Genomic DNA, 19722 nt, shown 5'->3' on the forward strand with positions numbered 1-19722 from the left:
CTCAAATGTAATCAGGCAAAATGCCATCACTCACACTGAAGGCATCCATTGGATGAGGAGTGGGCGGAAGAAAAGGTGAGTAACACTAACTGACCAATTGATGAAGACGGCTGGTTGCAATCACTCTGTGGATGAACGTAAATATGTATTTTTTAAGAGGTTTAAAACAAAAGGTCTTGGGGGGCGTGGTTTGCGCGCCGAGCAGTGAAGACGCTCTTCCCGTGTGCTCCGTGTTGGACTCCTTATCAAATGCTGTGAGAGCGCTGTATTCTGCTGCTTTGGTCTTCGAAACAGGTCTACTGTCGGCGGAAGGCTCCACGACCAGCATGTTACCGGCAGAACGGATTTCCAAGCGGCGAAGGCTCTAAATGACAAGCAGTAACTTTCTCTTCAGACGCGACGCGGGAGGCCGGCATTTTGTGCGCTGAGCCCGTGTCGTCGGTTCGTTAGCTGCTTTAAGCTTTTTCTATATGTTGGGCATTATTCCACTGCTTAGCTCATAATCTTCACCACTATGGCGTCATTTTGGTTGCTCCTGGCCATTTTTATGCCCTTGTTCCATGCGTGCAAATGACTCTATGCTGTCTCTATAACCAAACCATGACGCCATTTTCCTAATGCTTCAATTGACTGGATTTTGTCTCTCCTATCAAATATACAGCGAGGATTGTTATTTTTACCTCATCACTCTACTTTTCGTATGCTCTGCGCATTTTCAGTGGTATTTATGAGGATGGTCACTTGTTTTTGTGTACTTTAACACTGCGCCTGGTGTCATTTTTCCACATACCCCAGTGCTATCCTTTCTCAGCGTTCTGCAATTTGTTTACACCTGACTTACTGTCGGTGTTTCCTCTCAGTGATAGCTCCTCTGGTGCAATATCTTTCTGACGGAGTATCTCTGGCAGCGTTTGCTGGCTCACATTATCATCATGGCTTATGACTCCAAGTTGTCTCAGACTGGTACCAAACCTAAGCGGCCTAAAAATGACCCGCCTTCTCCCATCAAGTCTTCCTCTAATCCTGTCCTCGACTCGATTCTTGAGGAGGTTCGCGGCCTCCAACCCTTTATGAGTGCGACTAATGACAGGCTCAAAAAGATTGAAGACCGCTGGGTACTTATGGAAGGCAAGGTTTTGAACTTGGAGCAAAGGGTTAGCGACATTCAAGATGTTTCGAATAAAATTCCTCTCTTGGAGCAAAAAATCCACAAACTTAAGCTGCATACAGAGGATTTGGAAAATCGCAATAGAAGGAATAACCTACGCGTTTATGGTGTGCCGGAAAATTTGGAAGGTTCCGACATGGTGTCTTTTTTACAAAAATTTCTACAAGAACTTCTGGACCTCCAACCTACGTCATCTCCTCTGAACATTCAAAGAGCCCACCGACTTGGCCGCTTGAACTCTGCATCTAACAGACCGCGTGGCATTATTATGCTTTTTTTGGAATTCACAGAGCTGATGGCTGTGTTGCGTGCTGCAAGACTAAAACGACGTCTCCAGTGGTCTGGTCACAACATTTTCATATCCCAAGACCTCTCGACTGGAACTAATGCTAGACATAAAGAATTCTTGAATCTTCGACCTCTGATGCGACAACTTCACATCCAATATGGCATTCTGCACCCTTGTTTCTGCAAGATTACTCATAACGGCCGAACCCGCTCATTTGATGATCCTCAAAAGCTCCATGCATATCTCCAAAGTGCTTCTCCATCGACAATGGAAACTGTGCCTTAATCCTTCTTCTTGTGTCTACTCTTGAAATTCTAACATGTCGCTTCCTGTCTTTCTCCCACTGTTAATGCGTTCTTACCTACTGTTTCTTTGTTTGTTTCTTCTCATTCATCTGTACTTTTTTATTCCTCTACTTTCCGCTCTTACACTTTTTTCCTCACCGTATACTTATGTCCTCTTTCTCGGTTGCTCATGGGGACGTTTCAGCTGCCAGGCGTATCCCTGCCCCTAATGCTTCTGTTTCTCGCTTACTTTCCGACCAGGCGTCTGTGCCTTGATCTGTTTACTTTTCTCTATCTTTTTTCTTGTCTCTTTTTTAGCTTTCCCTTTTTTTATTTTTTCCCCCTTTCCTCTTCCTACATTTCTTTTCCTTTTCTTCATTGTTCCATTCCTTTCTTCTCCTTTGCAATTTCTTCTTCGAATCTTTCCCTTTGCAATGTCGTTTGTCCTTCTGACCACGTTTTTAATGTGCGCTCTGAGTATTTCAAGAATTGCCCTTATTCGTATTTTATGTCATTGTTATTTCCTTTTTTGTAGTGCTTCCCTTGCCATGTGTCTTCTTCACGTGTCGTCCATCACCCCTCTCCTCAATGGTGTGTAATTTTGTCTCCTGGAATGTCCGAGGTCTTGGTCACCCTGTCAAGCGTCAAAAGGTATTGTCTCATCTATCCAAAATTGGTTCTCAAGTTGTTTTTCTTCAGGAAACGCATTGTTCCGATGTTGAATCAATCAAATTGAAGAGACAGTGGGTGGGTCAAGTTGTATTTTCTCCAGCGTGTCTTAAAAAAGGAGGGGTTGTTATTCTATTTCATAAGGCTTTGAATGTACAGATTATATCCTCTCAACATGATAATGAAGGACGTTGGGCAATGGCTAAGGTTGTTATCCATAAGAAGACAATGGTTTTGCTCAATATTTATGGTCCAGTACGTCCTGACCCTAAGTTTTGGACTGCTATTAAAAACCCGATTTCTTCCATAGACTGTCCTGATTTTATCATTGCTGGTGATTTTAACCAATGGTTGGACCCATTTTCGGACAGATTATCCTCCAGTAAATTTCAACCGGACAAATCCCACAAAAGTTTCCAATCTGCCATTGCCTCACGTCCATTATATGATTCTTGGAAATTATGTAACCCAGATGTGTTGGAATATACCTTTTTCTCCTCTGTTCACCACACCCGCTCTAGAATTGATTACATTATGATTAGTAAATCCTTACTCCCCTCCATTCACAAATCTACCATTGGATCCATTTTTATTTCTGACCATGCCCCTGTCTCTACCTCACTTGATCTGTCCCTGATACCCTCTAAATTTAGTCGCTGGAAGTTTAACACCTTCGTTCTCTCTGATGAAATTTTTCTAAAGGAAAGTGCGGAATTTTCTACTGAATTTTTTTACATTTAATGGTCCCTCTGATACTTCCATTCCCAACAATTGGGATGCGTTTGAAGCCGCATTTCGAGCATTTACCATCTCATATGTTGCTAAAAAGAAGAAACTCAATAGGGAAAAGTACGACAACCAACTTTGTACGATTAAGAACCTCGAACATTTATATTTCTCTTCTAAATCCTCCTCCTCTCTTCATGATTTGATCTTAGCTAAAACGGACCTTAACAAAATTATTACCAATGAAGCTTGTAATACCCTCCTCAAAATTAAATCCAAATTTCATGGTGGCCAAAATAAAGCCGGGAAGATGTTAGCAAACTATTTAAAAAGCAAATCTGAACGTAAAAATATTGGTTCCATCTTTAATGATTCTCTAAACAAATTGGTTAAAGCTGATGAAGATATTGCTGATGTCTTCCACTCCTACTATTACTCCCTATATACTGATGACACCCACCCCTCTGATGTAAACTTATCCTCCTTTTTTGAGGGTCTTCCCCCTCCCCCATCCCTACCAGATAAATTTGCGACCTTAGAAGAGGAAATTTCACTTCAAGAGGTTACCCGAGCCATTCAATCCCTCAAGCGCTCGAAGGCTCCTGGTCCAGATGGCCTTCCTGTGGAATTTTATTCTTCGTTTCAAACCTTTTTTGCCCCTAAACTTCTACAACTTTTTAACTCTTTTATTGGTAATGCGAAAGCTTCTGGGTCCTTTTTGGAAGCATTAATTATCCTCATTCCGAAACCTGATAAAGATCACACCCAATGCAAAAATTATCGTCCTATATCCCTGATAAACTATGATTGCAAAATTTTTGCTAAAATACTTGCTTCCCGTCTTGATTCCCTTATCCCCCGTCTTATCAAGACAGACCAGGTGGGTTTTGTAAAGGGTAGACTTGCTGCGGACAATGCTCGTGTATTCTCTAATGTCATTGCTCACAGCAAACATCTTAAAGTCCCTTTAGCTGCTCTATCCTTAGATGCTGAGAAAGCGTTTGATCGCATCAACTGGCAATATCTCATTCATACCCTACGCTGGTTTGGTTTTGGCCCTTCTCTTATTTCTATGATTAAACTTCTTTATTCCTCCCCACGTGCTAGTCTTTTTGTCAATAACCACTTTTCCAAATCATTCTCCTTGTCTAGAGGCACTCGTCAGGGATGTCCTCTTTCTCCCCTGCTGTTTATTCTCTGTCTTGAGCCCTTCTTAGAAAGAATTCATTCAAATCCTAACATCACTGGTTTGACATTGGCCTCTACTGAAACTAAATTGGCCGCTTATGCTGATGATGTACTAATATATATGTCCAATCCTGAAACCTCCCTCCTGCCATTCATGGATGAGGTACGTTTGTATTCCTCTATTTCGGGATATAAATTGAACTTATCCAAAACGGAAGTCCTTCCTCTTAATCCACTTTGCTACCAATACATGTTTAACGATACTGATTTTGCTTGGTGCCCCTCAAAAATTAAATACCTTGGCATCTGGTTTGCTCCCTCCCTAAAAGATACCCTTAAATTTACGTTTGACTCTCTTATAAAGAAAATTACCTCCCTTCTTCAAATATGGTCCCCATTATTTCTTTCCTGGTGGGGTAGATTGGACACAATTAAAATGATGATTAGCCCTCATGTTCTTTATACGGTGTCTATGCTTCCCTTCAAAATTCCCCTTTCATATTTCTCTCGCTTAAACTCTTTAAGTACTAAATTTTTTTGGAATGACAAACATCCCCGAATAGCACTACAGAAGCCGATTCGCCCTAAATCTGAAGGTGGAGTTCGATTTCCTAACTTTAAAATGTACCACTCTGCTTTCCTGATCAAACAAGCCTTTTCTTTAGCATATAATTTTGATGACACTCCTGTACCTACATGGGTTCTTCTGGAACGCTCTTTCCTGAAAGATTTTTCATTTCAACATGTTGTTTTTATGTCAAACTGTTCATTTCTGACTAAATACCCTATCTTGAAATACTCCCGAAGTGTATTACATAATGTTTTCTCCACTAATCTTTCCACGTTGCAATGTTTTTTATTATCTGTTGTATGGTATAACAAATTTCTTCGTTACAAGGGTAAATCATTTTACTTTAAGCATTAGAAAGAGAAGAATATTGTATTTGTTCATCAGTTTTTTGATAATGATTCTCTCATTCCTTTTTCAAACCTGCAACTGTTATTTAATTTACCTTTGTCTTATCTTTCTTAATATAACATTATTACATCTGCAATTCAGTCGCACTTAGCTTCCCTTTCCATTCCTGTTGACTCCCCATCTTGTGTTCCTACCTCTTCCCTTTATTCCTTATTTTCCTCTCAACAACCTAAGGCTGCCCTTGTTTATTCATTATTACTGTCACCTAGTTCAGATCGTTCTAAATCACCTGTTGAGATTGCATGGGAAACGGACCTTAATATGTCTCTCTCTGTCCTGTTATGGGAACATTTATGGTCCAAATTGTTTAAGATATCTCCTGCTGCCCGCATTACCCAATTGTTGTTGTTCATTTATCATAGAGTTATTATCACTCCTGTAACTGTTCATAAGTTCTCCCCAACATCATCTCCAATATGCTGGTCCTGTGCTAGTGAAACTGGGTCACTTAAACATTTATTGTTTGAGTGTTTTCATGTTTCATCATTTTGGAAAGAAGTTTGGAAAACCTGTATGTTAATCTTTGATTGTTCTGCCCAGTTCACTTTACAGGCTATTTTTCTAGGATCATTATCGTCTGATGTAGATATTATCTCTTCTTCTGATAGATTGTTGGATTTGTTTATTTCTCTTGCATTTAAAGTTATCCTATTGTGTTGGAAAGATAATTCTAAAATTTCTATACACACCTGGTGGAATTTTGTTTGTGATGAACATAGAATCGCTATCGCTTCGTCCTATTCCATTCCCCTTAAAATTAAATCTGATCTCCTTTGGCTCCCCTTTACCGCTTATCTTTTCTCCAAATCTCATCCTTGACTGATGCTCAGTATTCCCCTTCTCTTTTCTCTCCCTTTTCTTCCCTTTTTCTGTACTTGCTTTCTTTTCATTCTTTCTTCTTTCCCATACTCTTGGTTTTTCCCTTTTTTCCTTTTCTGTTCTCTATATGCTCATTTCTTTCTTTGTTCCTATTGCTCATATGTTTTTCTTCCTCTCTTCCTTATTTCATTGTTCCAATTTTCTTGTATAACATATGTATTGTATTTAATCTAAAATGCTAATAAAAATCTCTTAAACAAAAAAAAAAAAAAAAAAAGGTCTTGTTTAACACCAAAAAGGAATCCCTGCAAAACACTAAGGTGGATAGCTACTGAACCATCACCTTTTTACCTTTCACTGTTAATCTAATAGAAACAATAGTAATTAGTTATCTAACTAATTTGAAAAGTACATCTGTTAGAAGTCTAGCAAATTGACTTTTATCACGAGTATTGCACCAAGTCAGTTCTATCTGTTGTAGTAGATGATCTGAGACATTTGCTGGGCGAGGAAAATGCAGCAGAATTGGACTCAACTGACCTCCAAGACGGTAGTTAGACAAAATATTGAACTAAAAATATCGTCATACCAAAATATTGCGATATAGAAATATCATCTGCAAGAATATCATTGTCAAGAACATCAATTTTAATGTAAGTAATACCGATTTTGAAAATATCAAAATCCTTCCTTTGTTTTACAAAAATATAGTAGTTTACATCGTTTTTAAATTATTGTTATGTATTTTAGTATATATTTTAAATGCATATGTTCTAAATGTTTTGTATAATTATTATTTATGTTTTTAATATAGTTATTACATTTTTAGTTGTTATTTGATTAAGTTAAATACATTTTAGCGATTTTTAGTATGTAGCAGGATGTGAGGTTTAAAGGGGTACAGGGTGGGAAGTAAATTAATTATAGTTAATTAATGATTAATTTTAAATGAATATTTATGATGTAATTAATAATTAATTATGTTGCTATGAAATGGGAGGCCGCAGACAAGCTGTTGCTAATTGGATGGGTGTCGGAAATGGATAGATGTATGGTGGCCGAAAAAGAAGTCTACTAAATTTGAGGATGCCCTAAAAACGGGACAAAAAGTTGGGGGCCTGGAATGCCTACCGAGGGCAACTATGCACATCGCCAACTGTAGAACTTGAAATGTCACAAAGACGAATTAATAAAATATAATGCCGGATTGTGTTGTTGCTTATGTTACAGAATGTATCTCTTTCAAACTACAATGGATGTATCACAACAATCTCTAAGTGAAGATTGTTATGTCATTAATAAAATCTTAATGAAAAAATAGCAATAATTAATTATTTTAATTGTGTAATTTCTTTATGTGACATTGTGGGCTTTGGATTCTGTAGGGGTATATGGTGGGAAGTAATTAATAAAAATACATGTTTTATTAATATTGACTTAATTGATAAATAATTAATTGCTTAATTTTTTGTAAAGTTACGTTTCAGGTGCGGGTTTTTAGAGGTATGGGGTGGTTTTTACCGACTGAGTTGTTTTTTTTGTATGGATGAAGGGTGGGTGGGAAATTAATTACATTATTTAAAAAATAATTGTAGTTTTTAATAATTATTTACAAGATAAATATTTACGTTAAATATGTAATTAAGAAATTGTTTAACCCCTCCCATGCTGGTGACGAACCCCCAGCCGTCACGCCCGCGGTGGGCGTGTGCTGATGACTGCTGGGGTTCGTCACGGCCCCGCCCTGTTCTTTTGTTTAATGCACAGCGAGAAAATCGTGGCAGCAGCGAAGGGGTTAAAATGTATATTAGTTGTGAGGTATTTATTAAATAAGTTTAATTTATTATTAGTTAATTATTAGTTAATTTTTTTAATTGATAAAAAAGATTTTAAAATATGCAATTAATATTTGTTTAATTTATATATTAGGTGTGGCTATTTGTTTTGTATGGATAAAAGGTGGTAAGGTAATCAAATATAATTTATTTTAATAACTACATATTAATAATATTGTAATAGATGTTTAAATATGTGAAATGTGTAAATAATATACATTTTATATAGTGTTTTAATCTGTATTGTGATGTTTGTATAAGTATAGTTTGGAAAGGTATTTTAGAAATAACATTTGAAAATAGAAAAAAGTATGCTTTTTAAACTATTCAATGTGATAATTGGGTTGTGCAGTTTAAATTTAAATACGATTGGATTTATTTGTTGTTGTTACAGTGGTATTTTTTGTAGAATAATACATGGATTACTTGATGATATGTATTGAACATAGTTATAATTATTTAATATGTTTATTTAAAAACAGATTTCTAATACTTACATATTTATATTTTTAGTTAATAATTATAGTTTTAAATTTATTTTATTTTGTTGAAGGGTATATCTTTGTTTCCAATGTTGCACAGGGTGCAGTGGGTATACTAAATGTTACCCCTTTCCCATCCAACATTTTCCTTACTCTTTTACTGAATGGAGTGGGAATAGTAAATGTTACTCCTCCGTAATCAAACACTGTCCCTACTGTTTCAGTGACTGGAGTGGGAATAGTAAATGTAACCCCTCCGGAGTCTAACACTTTCCCTACTGTTGCATATACTGGAGAGTTAATAATACATTTTACTCCTCCGTAATCAGGGGCATTTGTTTAGCACACAAATCACGCAAAGGTCTCAGGCAAAACTCCTGGGTCGACTCAGGTAAGGAAATCAGTTAGTTATCGAACAGTCAAGTCTTTAGAGTCATACGAAAACAGTTATGGTCAGTGATGGTGCATAAATATAAAGGTAGTTTGTTCAAAAGAGCTGATGCACAGAAAGAAAAGGACCTTCCTGCATTTCTAGTCGTACGCATTCTGAGGGGTGTGAGAAGTCGTTCATTACTAGATCCCAAAATCCTGCGAGGCTGGTACCAGGTTAGCTTATTTACCCAGTAACCTGGCCCTCTCCCATACATACTTTTAGGTGTTAGACAAAGGGTCTTAAAACGTATTCTCTTCCTCACAGGAAGCACGTGAAGAAGTCTCAGGTTAGGGGCCAAAGGAGATCTTGGTGGAAGGTTGAGTACCAGCCTAGCCCAGTGTTTTAAAGAATCAGAAGCCTAGACAAAAGGTCCTCATTTATTGAGGACGGCAGGGCATTTCCATAGTCCATGCAATTTATGACCTAACCCTGGACTAATGGCTTCCATTGGAATCCATTTGAAAACTTCGCGTAAGTTACACATGATTCCAAAACAGAAACATCTGGTTTGGAGTGGGACATGAGCCAAGATTTGGAGGCCACCAGTCATCTGACCGATGCACTTGAGCCTTGCCAAACAGTACAATCTCATTTTTCCCTCCATTTAGCTGCAGATGGTTTGTGCTCATCCATCTGTCAACATGGGACATACACTCTTTGAAAAGTGACTTTGTTTCAATAGGGTCTGGTCCTAGGGTGATCAGGATCTGAGTATCATCGGCATATGATACAACATCAAAGCCGTAAGATCTGATCACCCTCGCAAGCGGGTCACGTAAAAATTAGAGTGTTGGGCTCAGGATGGAGCCCTGCAGAACTCTCATCCTTACCAGTCTGCTACATGAGATGGTATTGGCAATCTGGACCGTCGTGCCTCGATCTATTAAATAGCTTCTCAGCCACTTCAGGGCCTCCCCTCTGAAACACACAGCCGAAGTTCGAGAATGCTGTGGGAGATGGTGTCAAAGGCTGCTGATAGGTCCAGCAGAATGAGGATAGATGACTGCCCATTGTCTAAGTCAACTTGATGTTATCTGTCATTTCAACCAAAGCTGTCTCTGTACTATGGGCGGCCCTGAAGCCCGACTGTGAAGGGTCCAGTACTCCATGACTCTCGATATGGTTGACAAGTTGTTGATTGACCATTGATTCAAGCATCTTCCCAAAATAAGGAAGAAGTGAAATGGGACGATAATTGGAAGCTAGTTTGAGATCTGCGTTGATTTTTTGAAAATTGGCCTGACTCTGGCGGCTTTCCAAATCTTAGGGAACTCCGATTGCGAAAATGACCTGTTAAATAGGTCGGTGAAATCATCCAACAGCACTGGAGCGATGATTGAAAGGAATCTCAATGGTACTGTATCAGTAGATGAACCCGACTTAATTTTTGACATGGCTTTTCCCACTTCCTCTGAGTTACAGTAGGAGAATTTGTCTAGGACATGAGGAGGGCCAGATAACACAGCTGAGTCATTTCCAGAAAAGCTTATATTTTCTTGTGGCAGAAAGGTGCTATGAATCGCAACAATTTTATCTTCGAAGAATTTGGAGAGAGAATCTGTCCAATCCTGAGAAATAGGGGTTTGTATCTGAACAGGGGGCATCGTGAATTCTTTTAGTATTTGGTAAAGCTTCTTGTTTGAGTGTGCCGCTTTTTCGATTCCATTTAGGAGGAACAATTTTTTTGTTTGTCTAATGTTCTCCATGTAGCTGCGGTGGATACATTTGTAGTCTTTACAGTCTGCTGGGTGCTTACTTCTCCTCCATTTCTGCTGCACAGTCCTAAAGGAGAGCTTAGCTATCCTAAGATGTTCGGTGAACCAGGGGGCGGCTCTGGAGTTGATTTTGATTCTGGTAAGAGGGGCAATCTTATCTAATGCCTCAGTTATTTCTCTCTCGAAGGAAACTGCAGCATAGCTAATGTTTTCCTCTTGACTTTATTGGATGGGGCAGAAATAAGTTTCAAAAGAGGATGCGGTGACTTTATGCCAAGACCTTCGCCATATTTGTTCATTCCTACAATCAGGTTTAATGGTGAGAGCTAGAATGGCGAATTTTAACAGGTTATGGTCCGACCAATGCAATGGAGATGAGGGTTCTACTATGATATCTGTGGAGTTTATAAACAGTAGGTCAAGCGTATGGCCAGTGGTATGTGTAGGACCTGTTACTAATTGAGTAAGTCCCAAAGTACTCATATTTGTGATTAGCTTGTCGGTATGCGTGTTAGATATAATTTCAGCATGATAATTAAAATTGCCTACTAGGAAGAAGAAATCTGATGCCAATACGTGAGGGGCAATTGCCTCAAGTAGCTTATGGGGGAAATCATTTTTAGGGCCCGGAGGTCTATATACTATGGCTCCTTTCCATATTCCCCGAGAAGGACCCTCTATTCTAAAAACACACAGTTCGTATTGATCAACACTCATAGTTTCTAAAGAAGTGGTGCTCACACCAGAAGTGGTGGCTTTGAGTAAGCCTCCTCCTTTTTTCTTCTTTCTGTCCAGTCTCATTATGTTATATTGGGGTGAGAAAGCAATTGCCACATCTGTAGAAGCGTGCTCTGTAGCCAAGTTTCAGTACTGTTCAAAACTTTCCTTACTTTTGTACTGACTGCAGTAGGAATTGTAAATGTAGCCCTTCCACAATCAAACGCTTTCCCTATTGTTGCAGTGAGTGGTTTGGGAATAGTAAATTAACTCATCCGCAATAAAACGCTTTCACTACTGCTGCACTGACTGGAGTGAGAATTGTACATTTTACCCCTCCACAATCCAATACTTTCCCTACTGTTATAAGGTCTGGAGTTGGAATAGTAAATGTAACCTTCCGCAATCCAACATTGTCCCTACCGTTTCATTGTCTGGAGTGGGAATAGTAAATTGTGCAGAGTTCTAAGAGCAACAGAAACAAGATCAGCCAAAAAGGAGGAGTAAGGCAAAAGGTTTGGGGGAAGGCCACCATAAGGTTGACAGATCTAACACAATATTTTCCAGTTTAATAACTACCTTTCTGCCTTCCCAACTTAGGTGAGAAACCTAAATCCACCAAATGTGTAAGAAACCTGGAAGTCAAGTTTGGCATCCAATTAACTATGTGCGTCCAAATAAACTCAGTAGTGAGCTTTTGCTTTTTCCTGCATTCCACATTGAAGAGGATTATTTACCTCAGTTCTAACTTTACTAAAAGTCCAGATCTTAAATGCCTTAATTTCAGCTAGATTAGTCCATTGCACTTCTGTATTCCTTGACAAGCCTGCAAAGTCCATTAAAAAGCTCCAAATGGTTCTGTATGCCACAGATAGAATTGATTGCAAACGCAGATAGTCTGATTCTATATCTCCAGCCTTATCAGCCTTACCTCAGCTGCCAGGAAAGCAGACACCCTCTCTCACAAACAATGAATCTCTATGAACAAAATCAAGCTTGCGGTCTTCAACTGCACAGATGTTGAGAGCCCCTAAGTTCCCAGGCACTACACACAGAAGCCGAGTTCACTCTGTAGCCGCCGCAGAGTATCGGAACTAGAAAGAGGCTAAAAACGTGGCTATTTTCTTCCATTCAAGTGCTGTAGTTGTTAAACATAATGACTGATCTTCTTGGATTAACAGTGTCAAATGCACCGTCGGGTCTAAGCGTGTTTTATAAATAGTTTAAAAAAAAACATAACTCCCCATTAGTAAATGTGCAAATAGGGCACAGTCCTTTCAATGAGTACCAATTGCATGCAAACATTCATAAATATTCCTTTTTATGCCCATTTTAGTTGTTTTAGTCCAATTTACAAAACTATATGAGGGTTCGTAAAGGAGTTCTACAGGAGTACTACTAATAGGCCCCAAAATATTTTCTGAAACCTGTTCAAGTGGTTCTGTAGAATTGGCTGGTAGGACTTTGGTTGTGAAAATTCAAGTCTTGTATTTATTCAAAACTATTTATGTGGAAGGGAAGAGCAACATGTTCTTCTGTAAGGGATCTTCCCCAGATTTGAAACCTTCCCCTGGTAGAACTTTGGTAACAAAATTCTATTTCCAGCTTACCAAGTTAACATATTGTTTCTACCTTCCACTTTGTCCAGAAGTACATAAAATGAGAAACAACAGATAAATCACATCAAAGATGAAGCACCTAAAGAGTGTTTGTTACTTGAAGCGTGTTGTCTACAGTGAATAGGGTTTTTTGAAGCAGAGATTAGTCCTCAGGCAGCCATTTTACATCTGGTCTTGTCTCCAACTCGGAAAAGCAGGACCTGGGAACAATATAAATATATCACTATCAAAGGAGAGAGAGAGGACTAGGTAGCTAGTCCGTATCCCCAGGGTTTTATATGTGAAATGAATAAGGACTAGCCTATTTGTGAATTTGCATAGACTCAAGACCGTAAAACAGGGTACAAACCCTTTTGTTTGTTCATGAAGCCCTCACCCACCAACCTGGTTGGTGGCATGCTTCATCATCGGGCCCACCCAGTGACAGCTGAGTGTGTCCCAGGTGTGCTTCGACGCCTGAATACAACAGAGCAGGTATTTTTTCTGAGTGTGCAGTGTAGTGACATGAAGGTGAACGTTTAAAAGCTATACAGGGATCCCAGTACCCGAGGGTAAATTATATTTTATTAACTGGGTCCCTGTTAGCATTAAACCACACCTAGATGTAGGAGACCCCAATTAACACTCCTATAACATCCAACAGCCTTTTTTTAATGCTAACACTCGATGTCACTGGGTGGGCCCGATGATGAAGCATGCCACCAACCAGGTTGGTGGGTGAGGGCTTCATGAACAAACAAAAGGGTTTGTACTCTGTCCTACAGTCTTGAGTCTATGCAAATTCACAAAGAGGCTAGTCCTTATTGAATTCACACAACAATATAAATGTACCGCCACAATATGTTTTACCTTCACAAGGGGTCTGTTATCACTGGTTGGATTTTTAATACAGTTTGTTGATTTGAATCTGAGGTAAATGTTGGCCTCCGAGAAGGTGAAACAGGTTCACTTTAATACTGCGACCAGTGTGCAGGCAAGCTGTTAGGTAATGGTAGGCACTCTGGATAACTGTACTGCCTGCCTCCATACCATGACTTCTATGAAGGAAGCCGCTGTTTGGAAATGAAGCCCAGGGTAATGAGGCACAGACCTTAAACGCATTTCCACCAGTGACACTAAATGTGATCATAGTAATTAAATCTTTCCTCTACTTCTTCAACCTCCACCTGAAACCTTTAATGCTGCATCCTTAAACTTACACCTACAGCTAAACACATACACCCTCAATCATAGTTTCTTAACCACATACCCTAAGTCCTATAACCCCAAAAACATAGTTCTATACATAATTAGAAACATATTCCCCTTTAGCATTTATCTTAAACTGACCCCGTATCCTTAACCTCTCTCTATATCCATGACCTTGACCCTATACCCTGTCGCTTTTGAAGCTGTTGAGCATTTCTGCTAAAGGGGTAATGGAAGCATTGGAGATACAGGGAGAGGGATGATCCTTGCATGATGCGATGGGAAGAAGTGATGATTTTTGGTGAGAATGAACTAAGTTTCACCTGAGCGGCATGATTGTCTGGATGTGCTCTGAGTCATCGGAATACAGCACCTCTGAGCCTAAAAGTGGACGACAGACATAAAAGAAGATTCTTGTGGCCCACAGTGGCACAGGTGGTGGGCAAATCTAAGAGGATCAATAAACAGCTGTTATCATGCCTCTAGCAGTTAGGAGTTACTTTCGGATTTTCGAGATTCTTACGATTTTCAAGATGACATTCAAGATCCCCTTTTGGGGGCCCCTATGAGGCCTGAAGCCAAATTGAAAGTCACTAAGATGGTTGTTTGCTTCCAAGCATTCAGAATGTGAATGATGCCGACCACTTCGTCATAGATTTAGGAAGAAAACCAGAGAGCTGGAAAGCAACTGGCTTCATGGTGTAGCAGTATCTGATGTTATTCTGGTGCCTGCTTGGTCACAGACAGGACTTCTCTGCAACCTTGAATGAACTGTAGCACAAACATTGCAGGATCTCAATAGATGAAGGCAGGAGAGTCCTGAAACCATGGCTTTGCATGATTCAGCTGCTGAAGCAAGCATACTACATCTTAGGCACTACTTGAATAAGTGGAATAAACTGAATGGCCTTTCAAAAGAAAAGGAGAAAGAGGAAGAGCCAATCACCCCCCCCCCCCCTCCTCCCCAGTGCAGAAGCCAGTCACAGCATCATGCATCATAGGTGTTAAAAAATGCAAAGGAAGCTTTTGGATAATTCCCCATTATTTGCCTTCAAACTGTATGTGGGATTTACCAATTGCCAGTCTTCAATCGCTGGATGTTAGGCAGCATTATACCTTTTTCCTGATGGTGACTTGAAAGAATTTTGTACACTAGTGGATACCGTCCTTAGATTTTTCTCACAAGTCATTCGACATAGGCAAATCGCAGTCATGTTCAACATGATCGAAAGGATTCAGATTTTCATGCAAAATGCCAAATCGCATTGAAATGCAGAACTATCCAGTATTTTCATAGCTTTTTGCAAAAATACACACAGACCACAAAAAAAAAAGCTTTTCAACTTCACACAATCCTTAAGGGGTTGGCTGCAGAGGAATGCTGGGGGCTGCTCACACAAATTCATAAAGAAAAGCGTTTTCTAGTTATATCAGTACCGCCTCCAGAGAAGGCTAGTCCCAAAGAGCTGGGCAAACAGGAGAGTAGAAAGTAAGAGTAAGTGTCATGAAGTCGAATACAGGTGATACTTTTATAAACAAATTGGTACTGGCCAATGATTGCTATATTTTAATTGAGAAAAGAGACTTGTTGTAACAGGTGAGTATTACAAATATAAACACAGTTGAGCCGTCAATCATGAAAGCAAATGCATTAGACATAAACAAACCTATTATGGTATAAAACTTATGCTCTAAACATAGGGGTCAATTAGGATGGCGGACTGATCGCCACCGCCATCAGGCGGTGGCGATCCGTCCGCCATCTTTGCCCGTCCGCCATCTATTTTCCCCCCGCCATATTAAAATGGCAGGGGGGAAGGCGAACGCGGCGGAAAAGGTCTAATATGGTGGCTGTGTCTATCAGACACCGCCAGCCATATTAGGATGGCCAGATGCAGATGCCTTTCCATGGCGGCAATGCTGCCACGGAAAGGCATACGGGCTTTGCTTTGGGGACCCGTTGCGGTCCCCCAAGGTGAAGGGGGGTTGGGGGTGCACATGAGGGGTACCTATGGTCCCCCCTGCGTTTCACAGTACAATATGGCAGGCACCGTGCCTTGCCTGTCATGTTGTGCTGTGAAACGCACAACATGCATTTTTGACATTGTGGCGGACGGTGCTTTAAGCACCGTCGGCCACAATGTTAAAAATGCGGGATGCACCTGCCACTGCGGCGGGTGCAACCTAATTCGGGCATGGTACCTCCGCCCTTGTGGCAGACGGTCCCTGCCCCAGACAGGATGGCGGATGGACTTTGTCCGTCCGCCATCATAATCGACCCCATAAATCCCAGCCCAGTCGACTGATATCTAATTAATTATTTCTTCCAGTGCTGAGTGCCTGAGCTGTGGTTGCACATCATCAAAGAAGGAAAAGGGAAACTCTGCGGCATATTTACGAAGAAATTGTCAGAGTGCGGCATTAAGCTAAGATTGCTAACTCTGCACTCTGACATTTTCCAAACACAGGGATGCACCATAGTTACAAGAATGCAACGCACCCTTGCGCATCCCCTAGTGCTAGCACTAACTTTAGCTGCCTAGTACCAATGTATGCACCTTTGCACCAAAGTGCAAGGGTGCCTGCATTGCGGGAATAATTGTTCATGTGCAGGAAGGTGTCCCTTCCTGAACATAAATAATCAGTAATGGCGATTTGTAACTTCTATGTGTGCTGCTTGATGCAGCACACATAGAAGTTTCAATTCGTCATTTTATAATCATTATTAATGAACAGTCACTAGTGGTAATTTGCTGTTTCTATTTATGCTGCAGAATGCAGCACACTTGGAAACAGCAAAAACAAATACAAACTAATCATTTCTCCTCGTTTCACCAGGTTAAGACCAGTTTTCCCAAGGGTCAAAAGGCAATGGATGTTGTAGCCGAACGCCAACCGCAACACCCATTTCCCAAACCTTTCACAATACTAAGTTCTGTGTGAAAAGGTACCTCATGTCACAAGGAGGAGTTAAGCCACATTAAGTGGCTTAACGCCACCTTATAAATAAGGTGAAGGGATTATCGCCACCAGACCATCACAAAAAGTGACATTCCTGTGGCAATAAGCTCTTGTAAATATGACTCGCTGTGTGTTTCCATTGAACCATTTAAAACGCAGCTTAACACCGGAGTGTGATTTAGATCTTCACTCTAGTAGTGAGGAGTTATGTATGACAAGTATAAGAAACATTTAATAAGATGAGCATTCCTTTTCCTTGTCTTGAGTTAATGCAGTGATGTACATGATCCAATGGTTTACCTTGCACTCATAGCTCACAGCGTTGTCGTAGCCGACCCACTCATAGTCTTTGCAGGCATATGGCACCTTCTGCTCATCGCTCCATTTAATTGTGGCTCCTTTCAGGAAGGTGCAGATCTGTAGGCACACAAGTGTAATTTGTTGTAGGTGTTTGAGTGCAGAAAACAGCAAATTAAATGACTGGAACATTCTGAACACAGGTTAATCTTAGAAAATATATCACTTAAAAAAATTACCTCATAGTAGGCCCAGAATCCAGCTTCGCGGGTGTAGGTTCCAGAAGATCCAGCACCACTGACGGGGGCACCAATTCTGCAATCATTTGGGGTTTTGAGTCGAAAGGTGCGGCCATAGGTTGGGAATCCCATCATCAGCTTCTCGGCAGGGACGCCATTATCTCTCCAGTACTTCATTGCAAACTCCTGTGGACACCAGAAGCATATCCTGTCACTATTGATGAAGCCCCTTCAGACACAACATGAATTTGTATGGATAGAAGCACTGGATTAGAGTGTTGCTCTTACAGTATTGAAGTAAATGAGGTCCCCCTTGTCTTCCGGCCCTACATGGAGAGGGCTGTTGTGCCCCGAGATAGTGTCCCAGCCTCCGTGGAAATCATAGGTCATTACGCTGATGAAGTCTAGGACTCTGCAACAAAGCAGGGTGAGTTAATGTTAGAAAAGCTTAGTTGAATGGTACAACACCGGCTCTGGGCTGTCACCCTTCAGAGTTACACAACCCATCACTTAAATGCGCACTGTCAGAAAGTATGTGCATGTCCAGTTAAATATTTCAATCCCTCTAACATCAAGTGAGAATCTTACAGCATTGGTTTTGTAATACAATAATTAGCGTTATCCGTGCCATTAGGTAACAAGTTATCCTTCAAGACTTGACTGAGGCTAAGAAACACTGAGGCAACTGAATTACGGTTTATGGTATGTATGGGACAGAAGATGAAGATGCTGTATCACCATTTGAGTTTGGGATACATGTGAAGTAATAAAAGATTTCAGCTTTGGGAAACAATCGTTCCTTCTGAGTTTCTCATGTTCTTCTCCAGCATTCACTTTGGCTCTTTCTTCATTAGGGTTTCAGCAGAAGACCTGCACATATTTACAAAAATGTGACTAAATTACAACATGACAGCAATCGGGAGGATATTGTGCAGGTGGGTTATAGATCTAATGACTTTTGTATGACCAGTTAGTTTTTTCACTTTATGAAGCATGAGATAGTATGTAGTCACCTATTTGTCTAAGAGGAATATCCTGTGGAGAAGGTTACTGAAGAGCAGAACCTCATCTGAAGTAAGTGAGTAAATTTGCTGAAGCGTTAAGTGATTTAGGGGCCGATTAGGATTGAGGTGTTTCCGCATCCTCCGGGCCGGCGGAAGTGTCCGCCGGCCCGGAGGATGAGGAAAAACCGCTGCGGAGCCTTCAAAGACCCCCGGCCAGATTAGGATGGCTGGGGGGTGAGAGAGCGCAAATTTGAATAAAAAATATGCATGAGCCATATTTACAAGCACATCGTATAAACGTAGGAATGAAATGTATATTGTAACATGAAGTTGATACTTACAGCATAGAGCCAACCGATATAATCAAAAGTGATATAGGAAATGTAACTGTATTCACGTTAGAACATGTATTAGATTTAGAGGGCCCGTATACGTAGTGGGCTAACGTAGTAATGTGTAGAAATGCTTACGAAATGTAGAACGTGTAAAGTAGAATTCATGTACGTGTGTAACTTTAAATGGAGGAACGGTGTGATATGTAAAATGGAGAAAGGTGCAGAGAACATATACGACGATGTAACAAATGAGAATATAAAATTATACGCCATATAATTTATATTCTATGTACAATATATTCATCTATATGTAAAGGATTTGCTAAATACGAATATGTATATAAATGTGTGTTAAAGGTTATACTGTGTAGAAGGCTTCTTGTAAGAAATGTTAGAAGGGTTTAGGTCATTTGTGGTTTTAACCTGACTGACCAAGGGTTCGCAGGAGTGTAGTCCGCTGTTCGTAATTTAGTGGGCTCACAGGAGTCGTGAATAGTCTAGATGTGAACGTGCGAGCCAAGGAGTCTAGTGCTTGCTAGATTTAAGGTGACAACGCTGGACGAAGTTTATGGCCTAAACGTGATAAGAAGCGCTTGGAATTGAGAGTTGTTTTGAGAAGTCCGTTCATAGGACCGAGAAAGGTTATATACATAACTATAAAGATGAGGGTTCTATTAAGGTTATGAACTTATGTTTCGAAAGTGTCAATTGTAAATTTGAAAGAAGTCAACAGCAAGAAGACGAAGATGACATCGGAGGAGAAAGGTCAACTTAA

The 19722-nt window shown here is 40.1% G+C and overlaps 1 protein-coding gene across 2 annotated transcripts in view; it reads right to left on the reverse strand.

The window, feature by feature from the left end:
* The window catches only part of LOC147712856 (acidic mammalian chitinase-like), a 147744-nt gene that overhangs the window by 21633 nt on the left and 106389 nt on the right, over positions 1-19722 (reverse strand). For both annotated transcript variants that reach the window (XR_015296025.1, XM_086923518.1), the window contains exons 7-9: positions 17897-18020; positions 17609-17794; positions 17373-17489 (exon numbers count right to left, since the gene is read on the reverse strand). Coding sequence is in view for 1 of the 2 variants with exons in the window: in XM_086923518.1 (XP_086779644.1) it covers positions 17373-17489; positions 17609-17794; positions 17897-18020 (427 nt within the window). In the remaining variant the exon portion in view is untranslated. The remainder of the gene's footprint in view (positions 1-17372; positions 17490-17608; positions 17795-17896; positions 18021-19722) is intronic.

This window comes from Lissotriton vulgaris, chromosome 5, assembly GCF_964263255.1.
Source record: "Lissotriton vulgaris chromosome 5, aLisVul1.2, whole genome shotgun sequence".
In the NCBI taxonomy this organism is placed as follows: Eukaryota; Metazoa; Chordata; class Amphibia; order Caudata; family Salamandridae; genus Lissotriton; species Lissotriton vulgaris.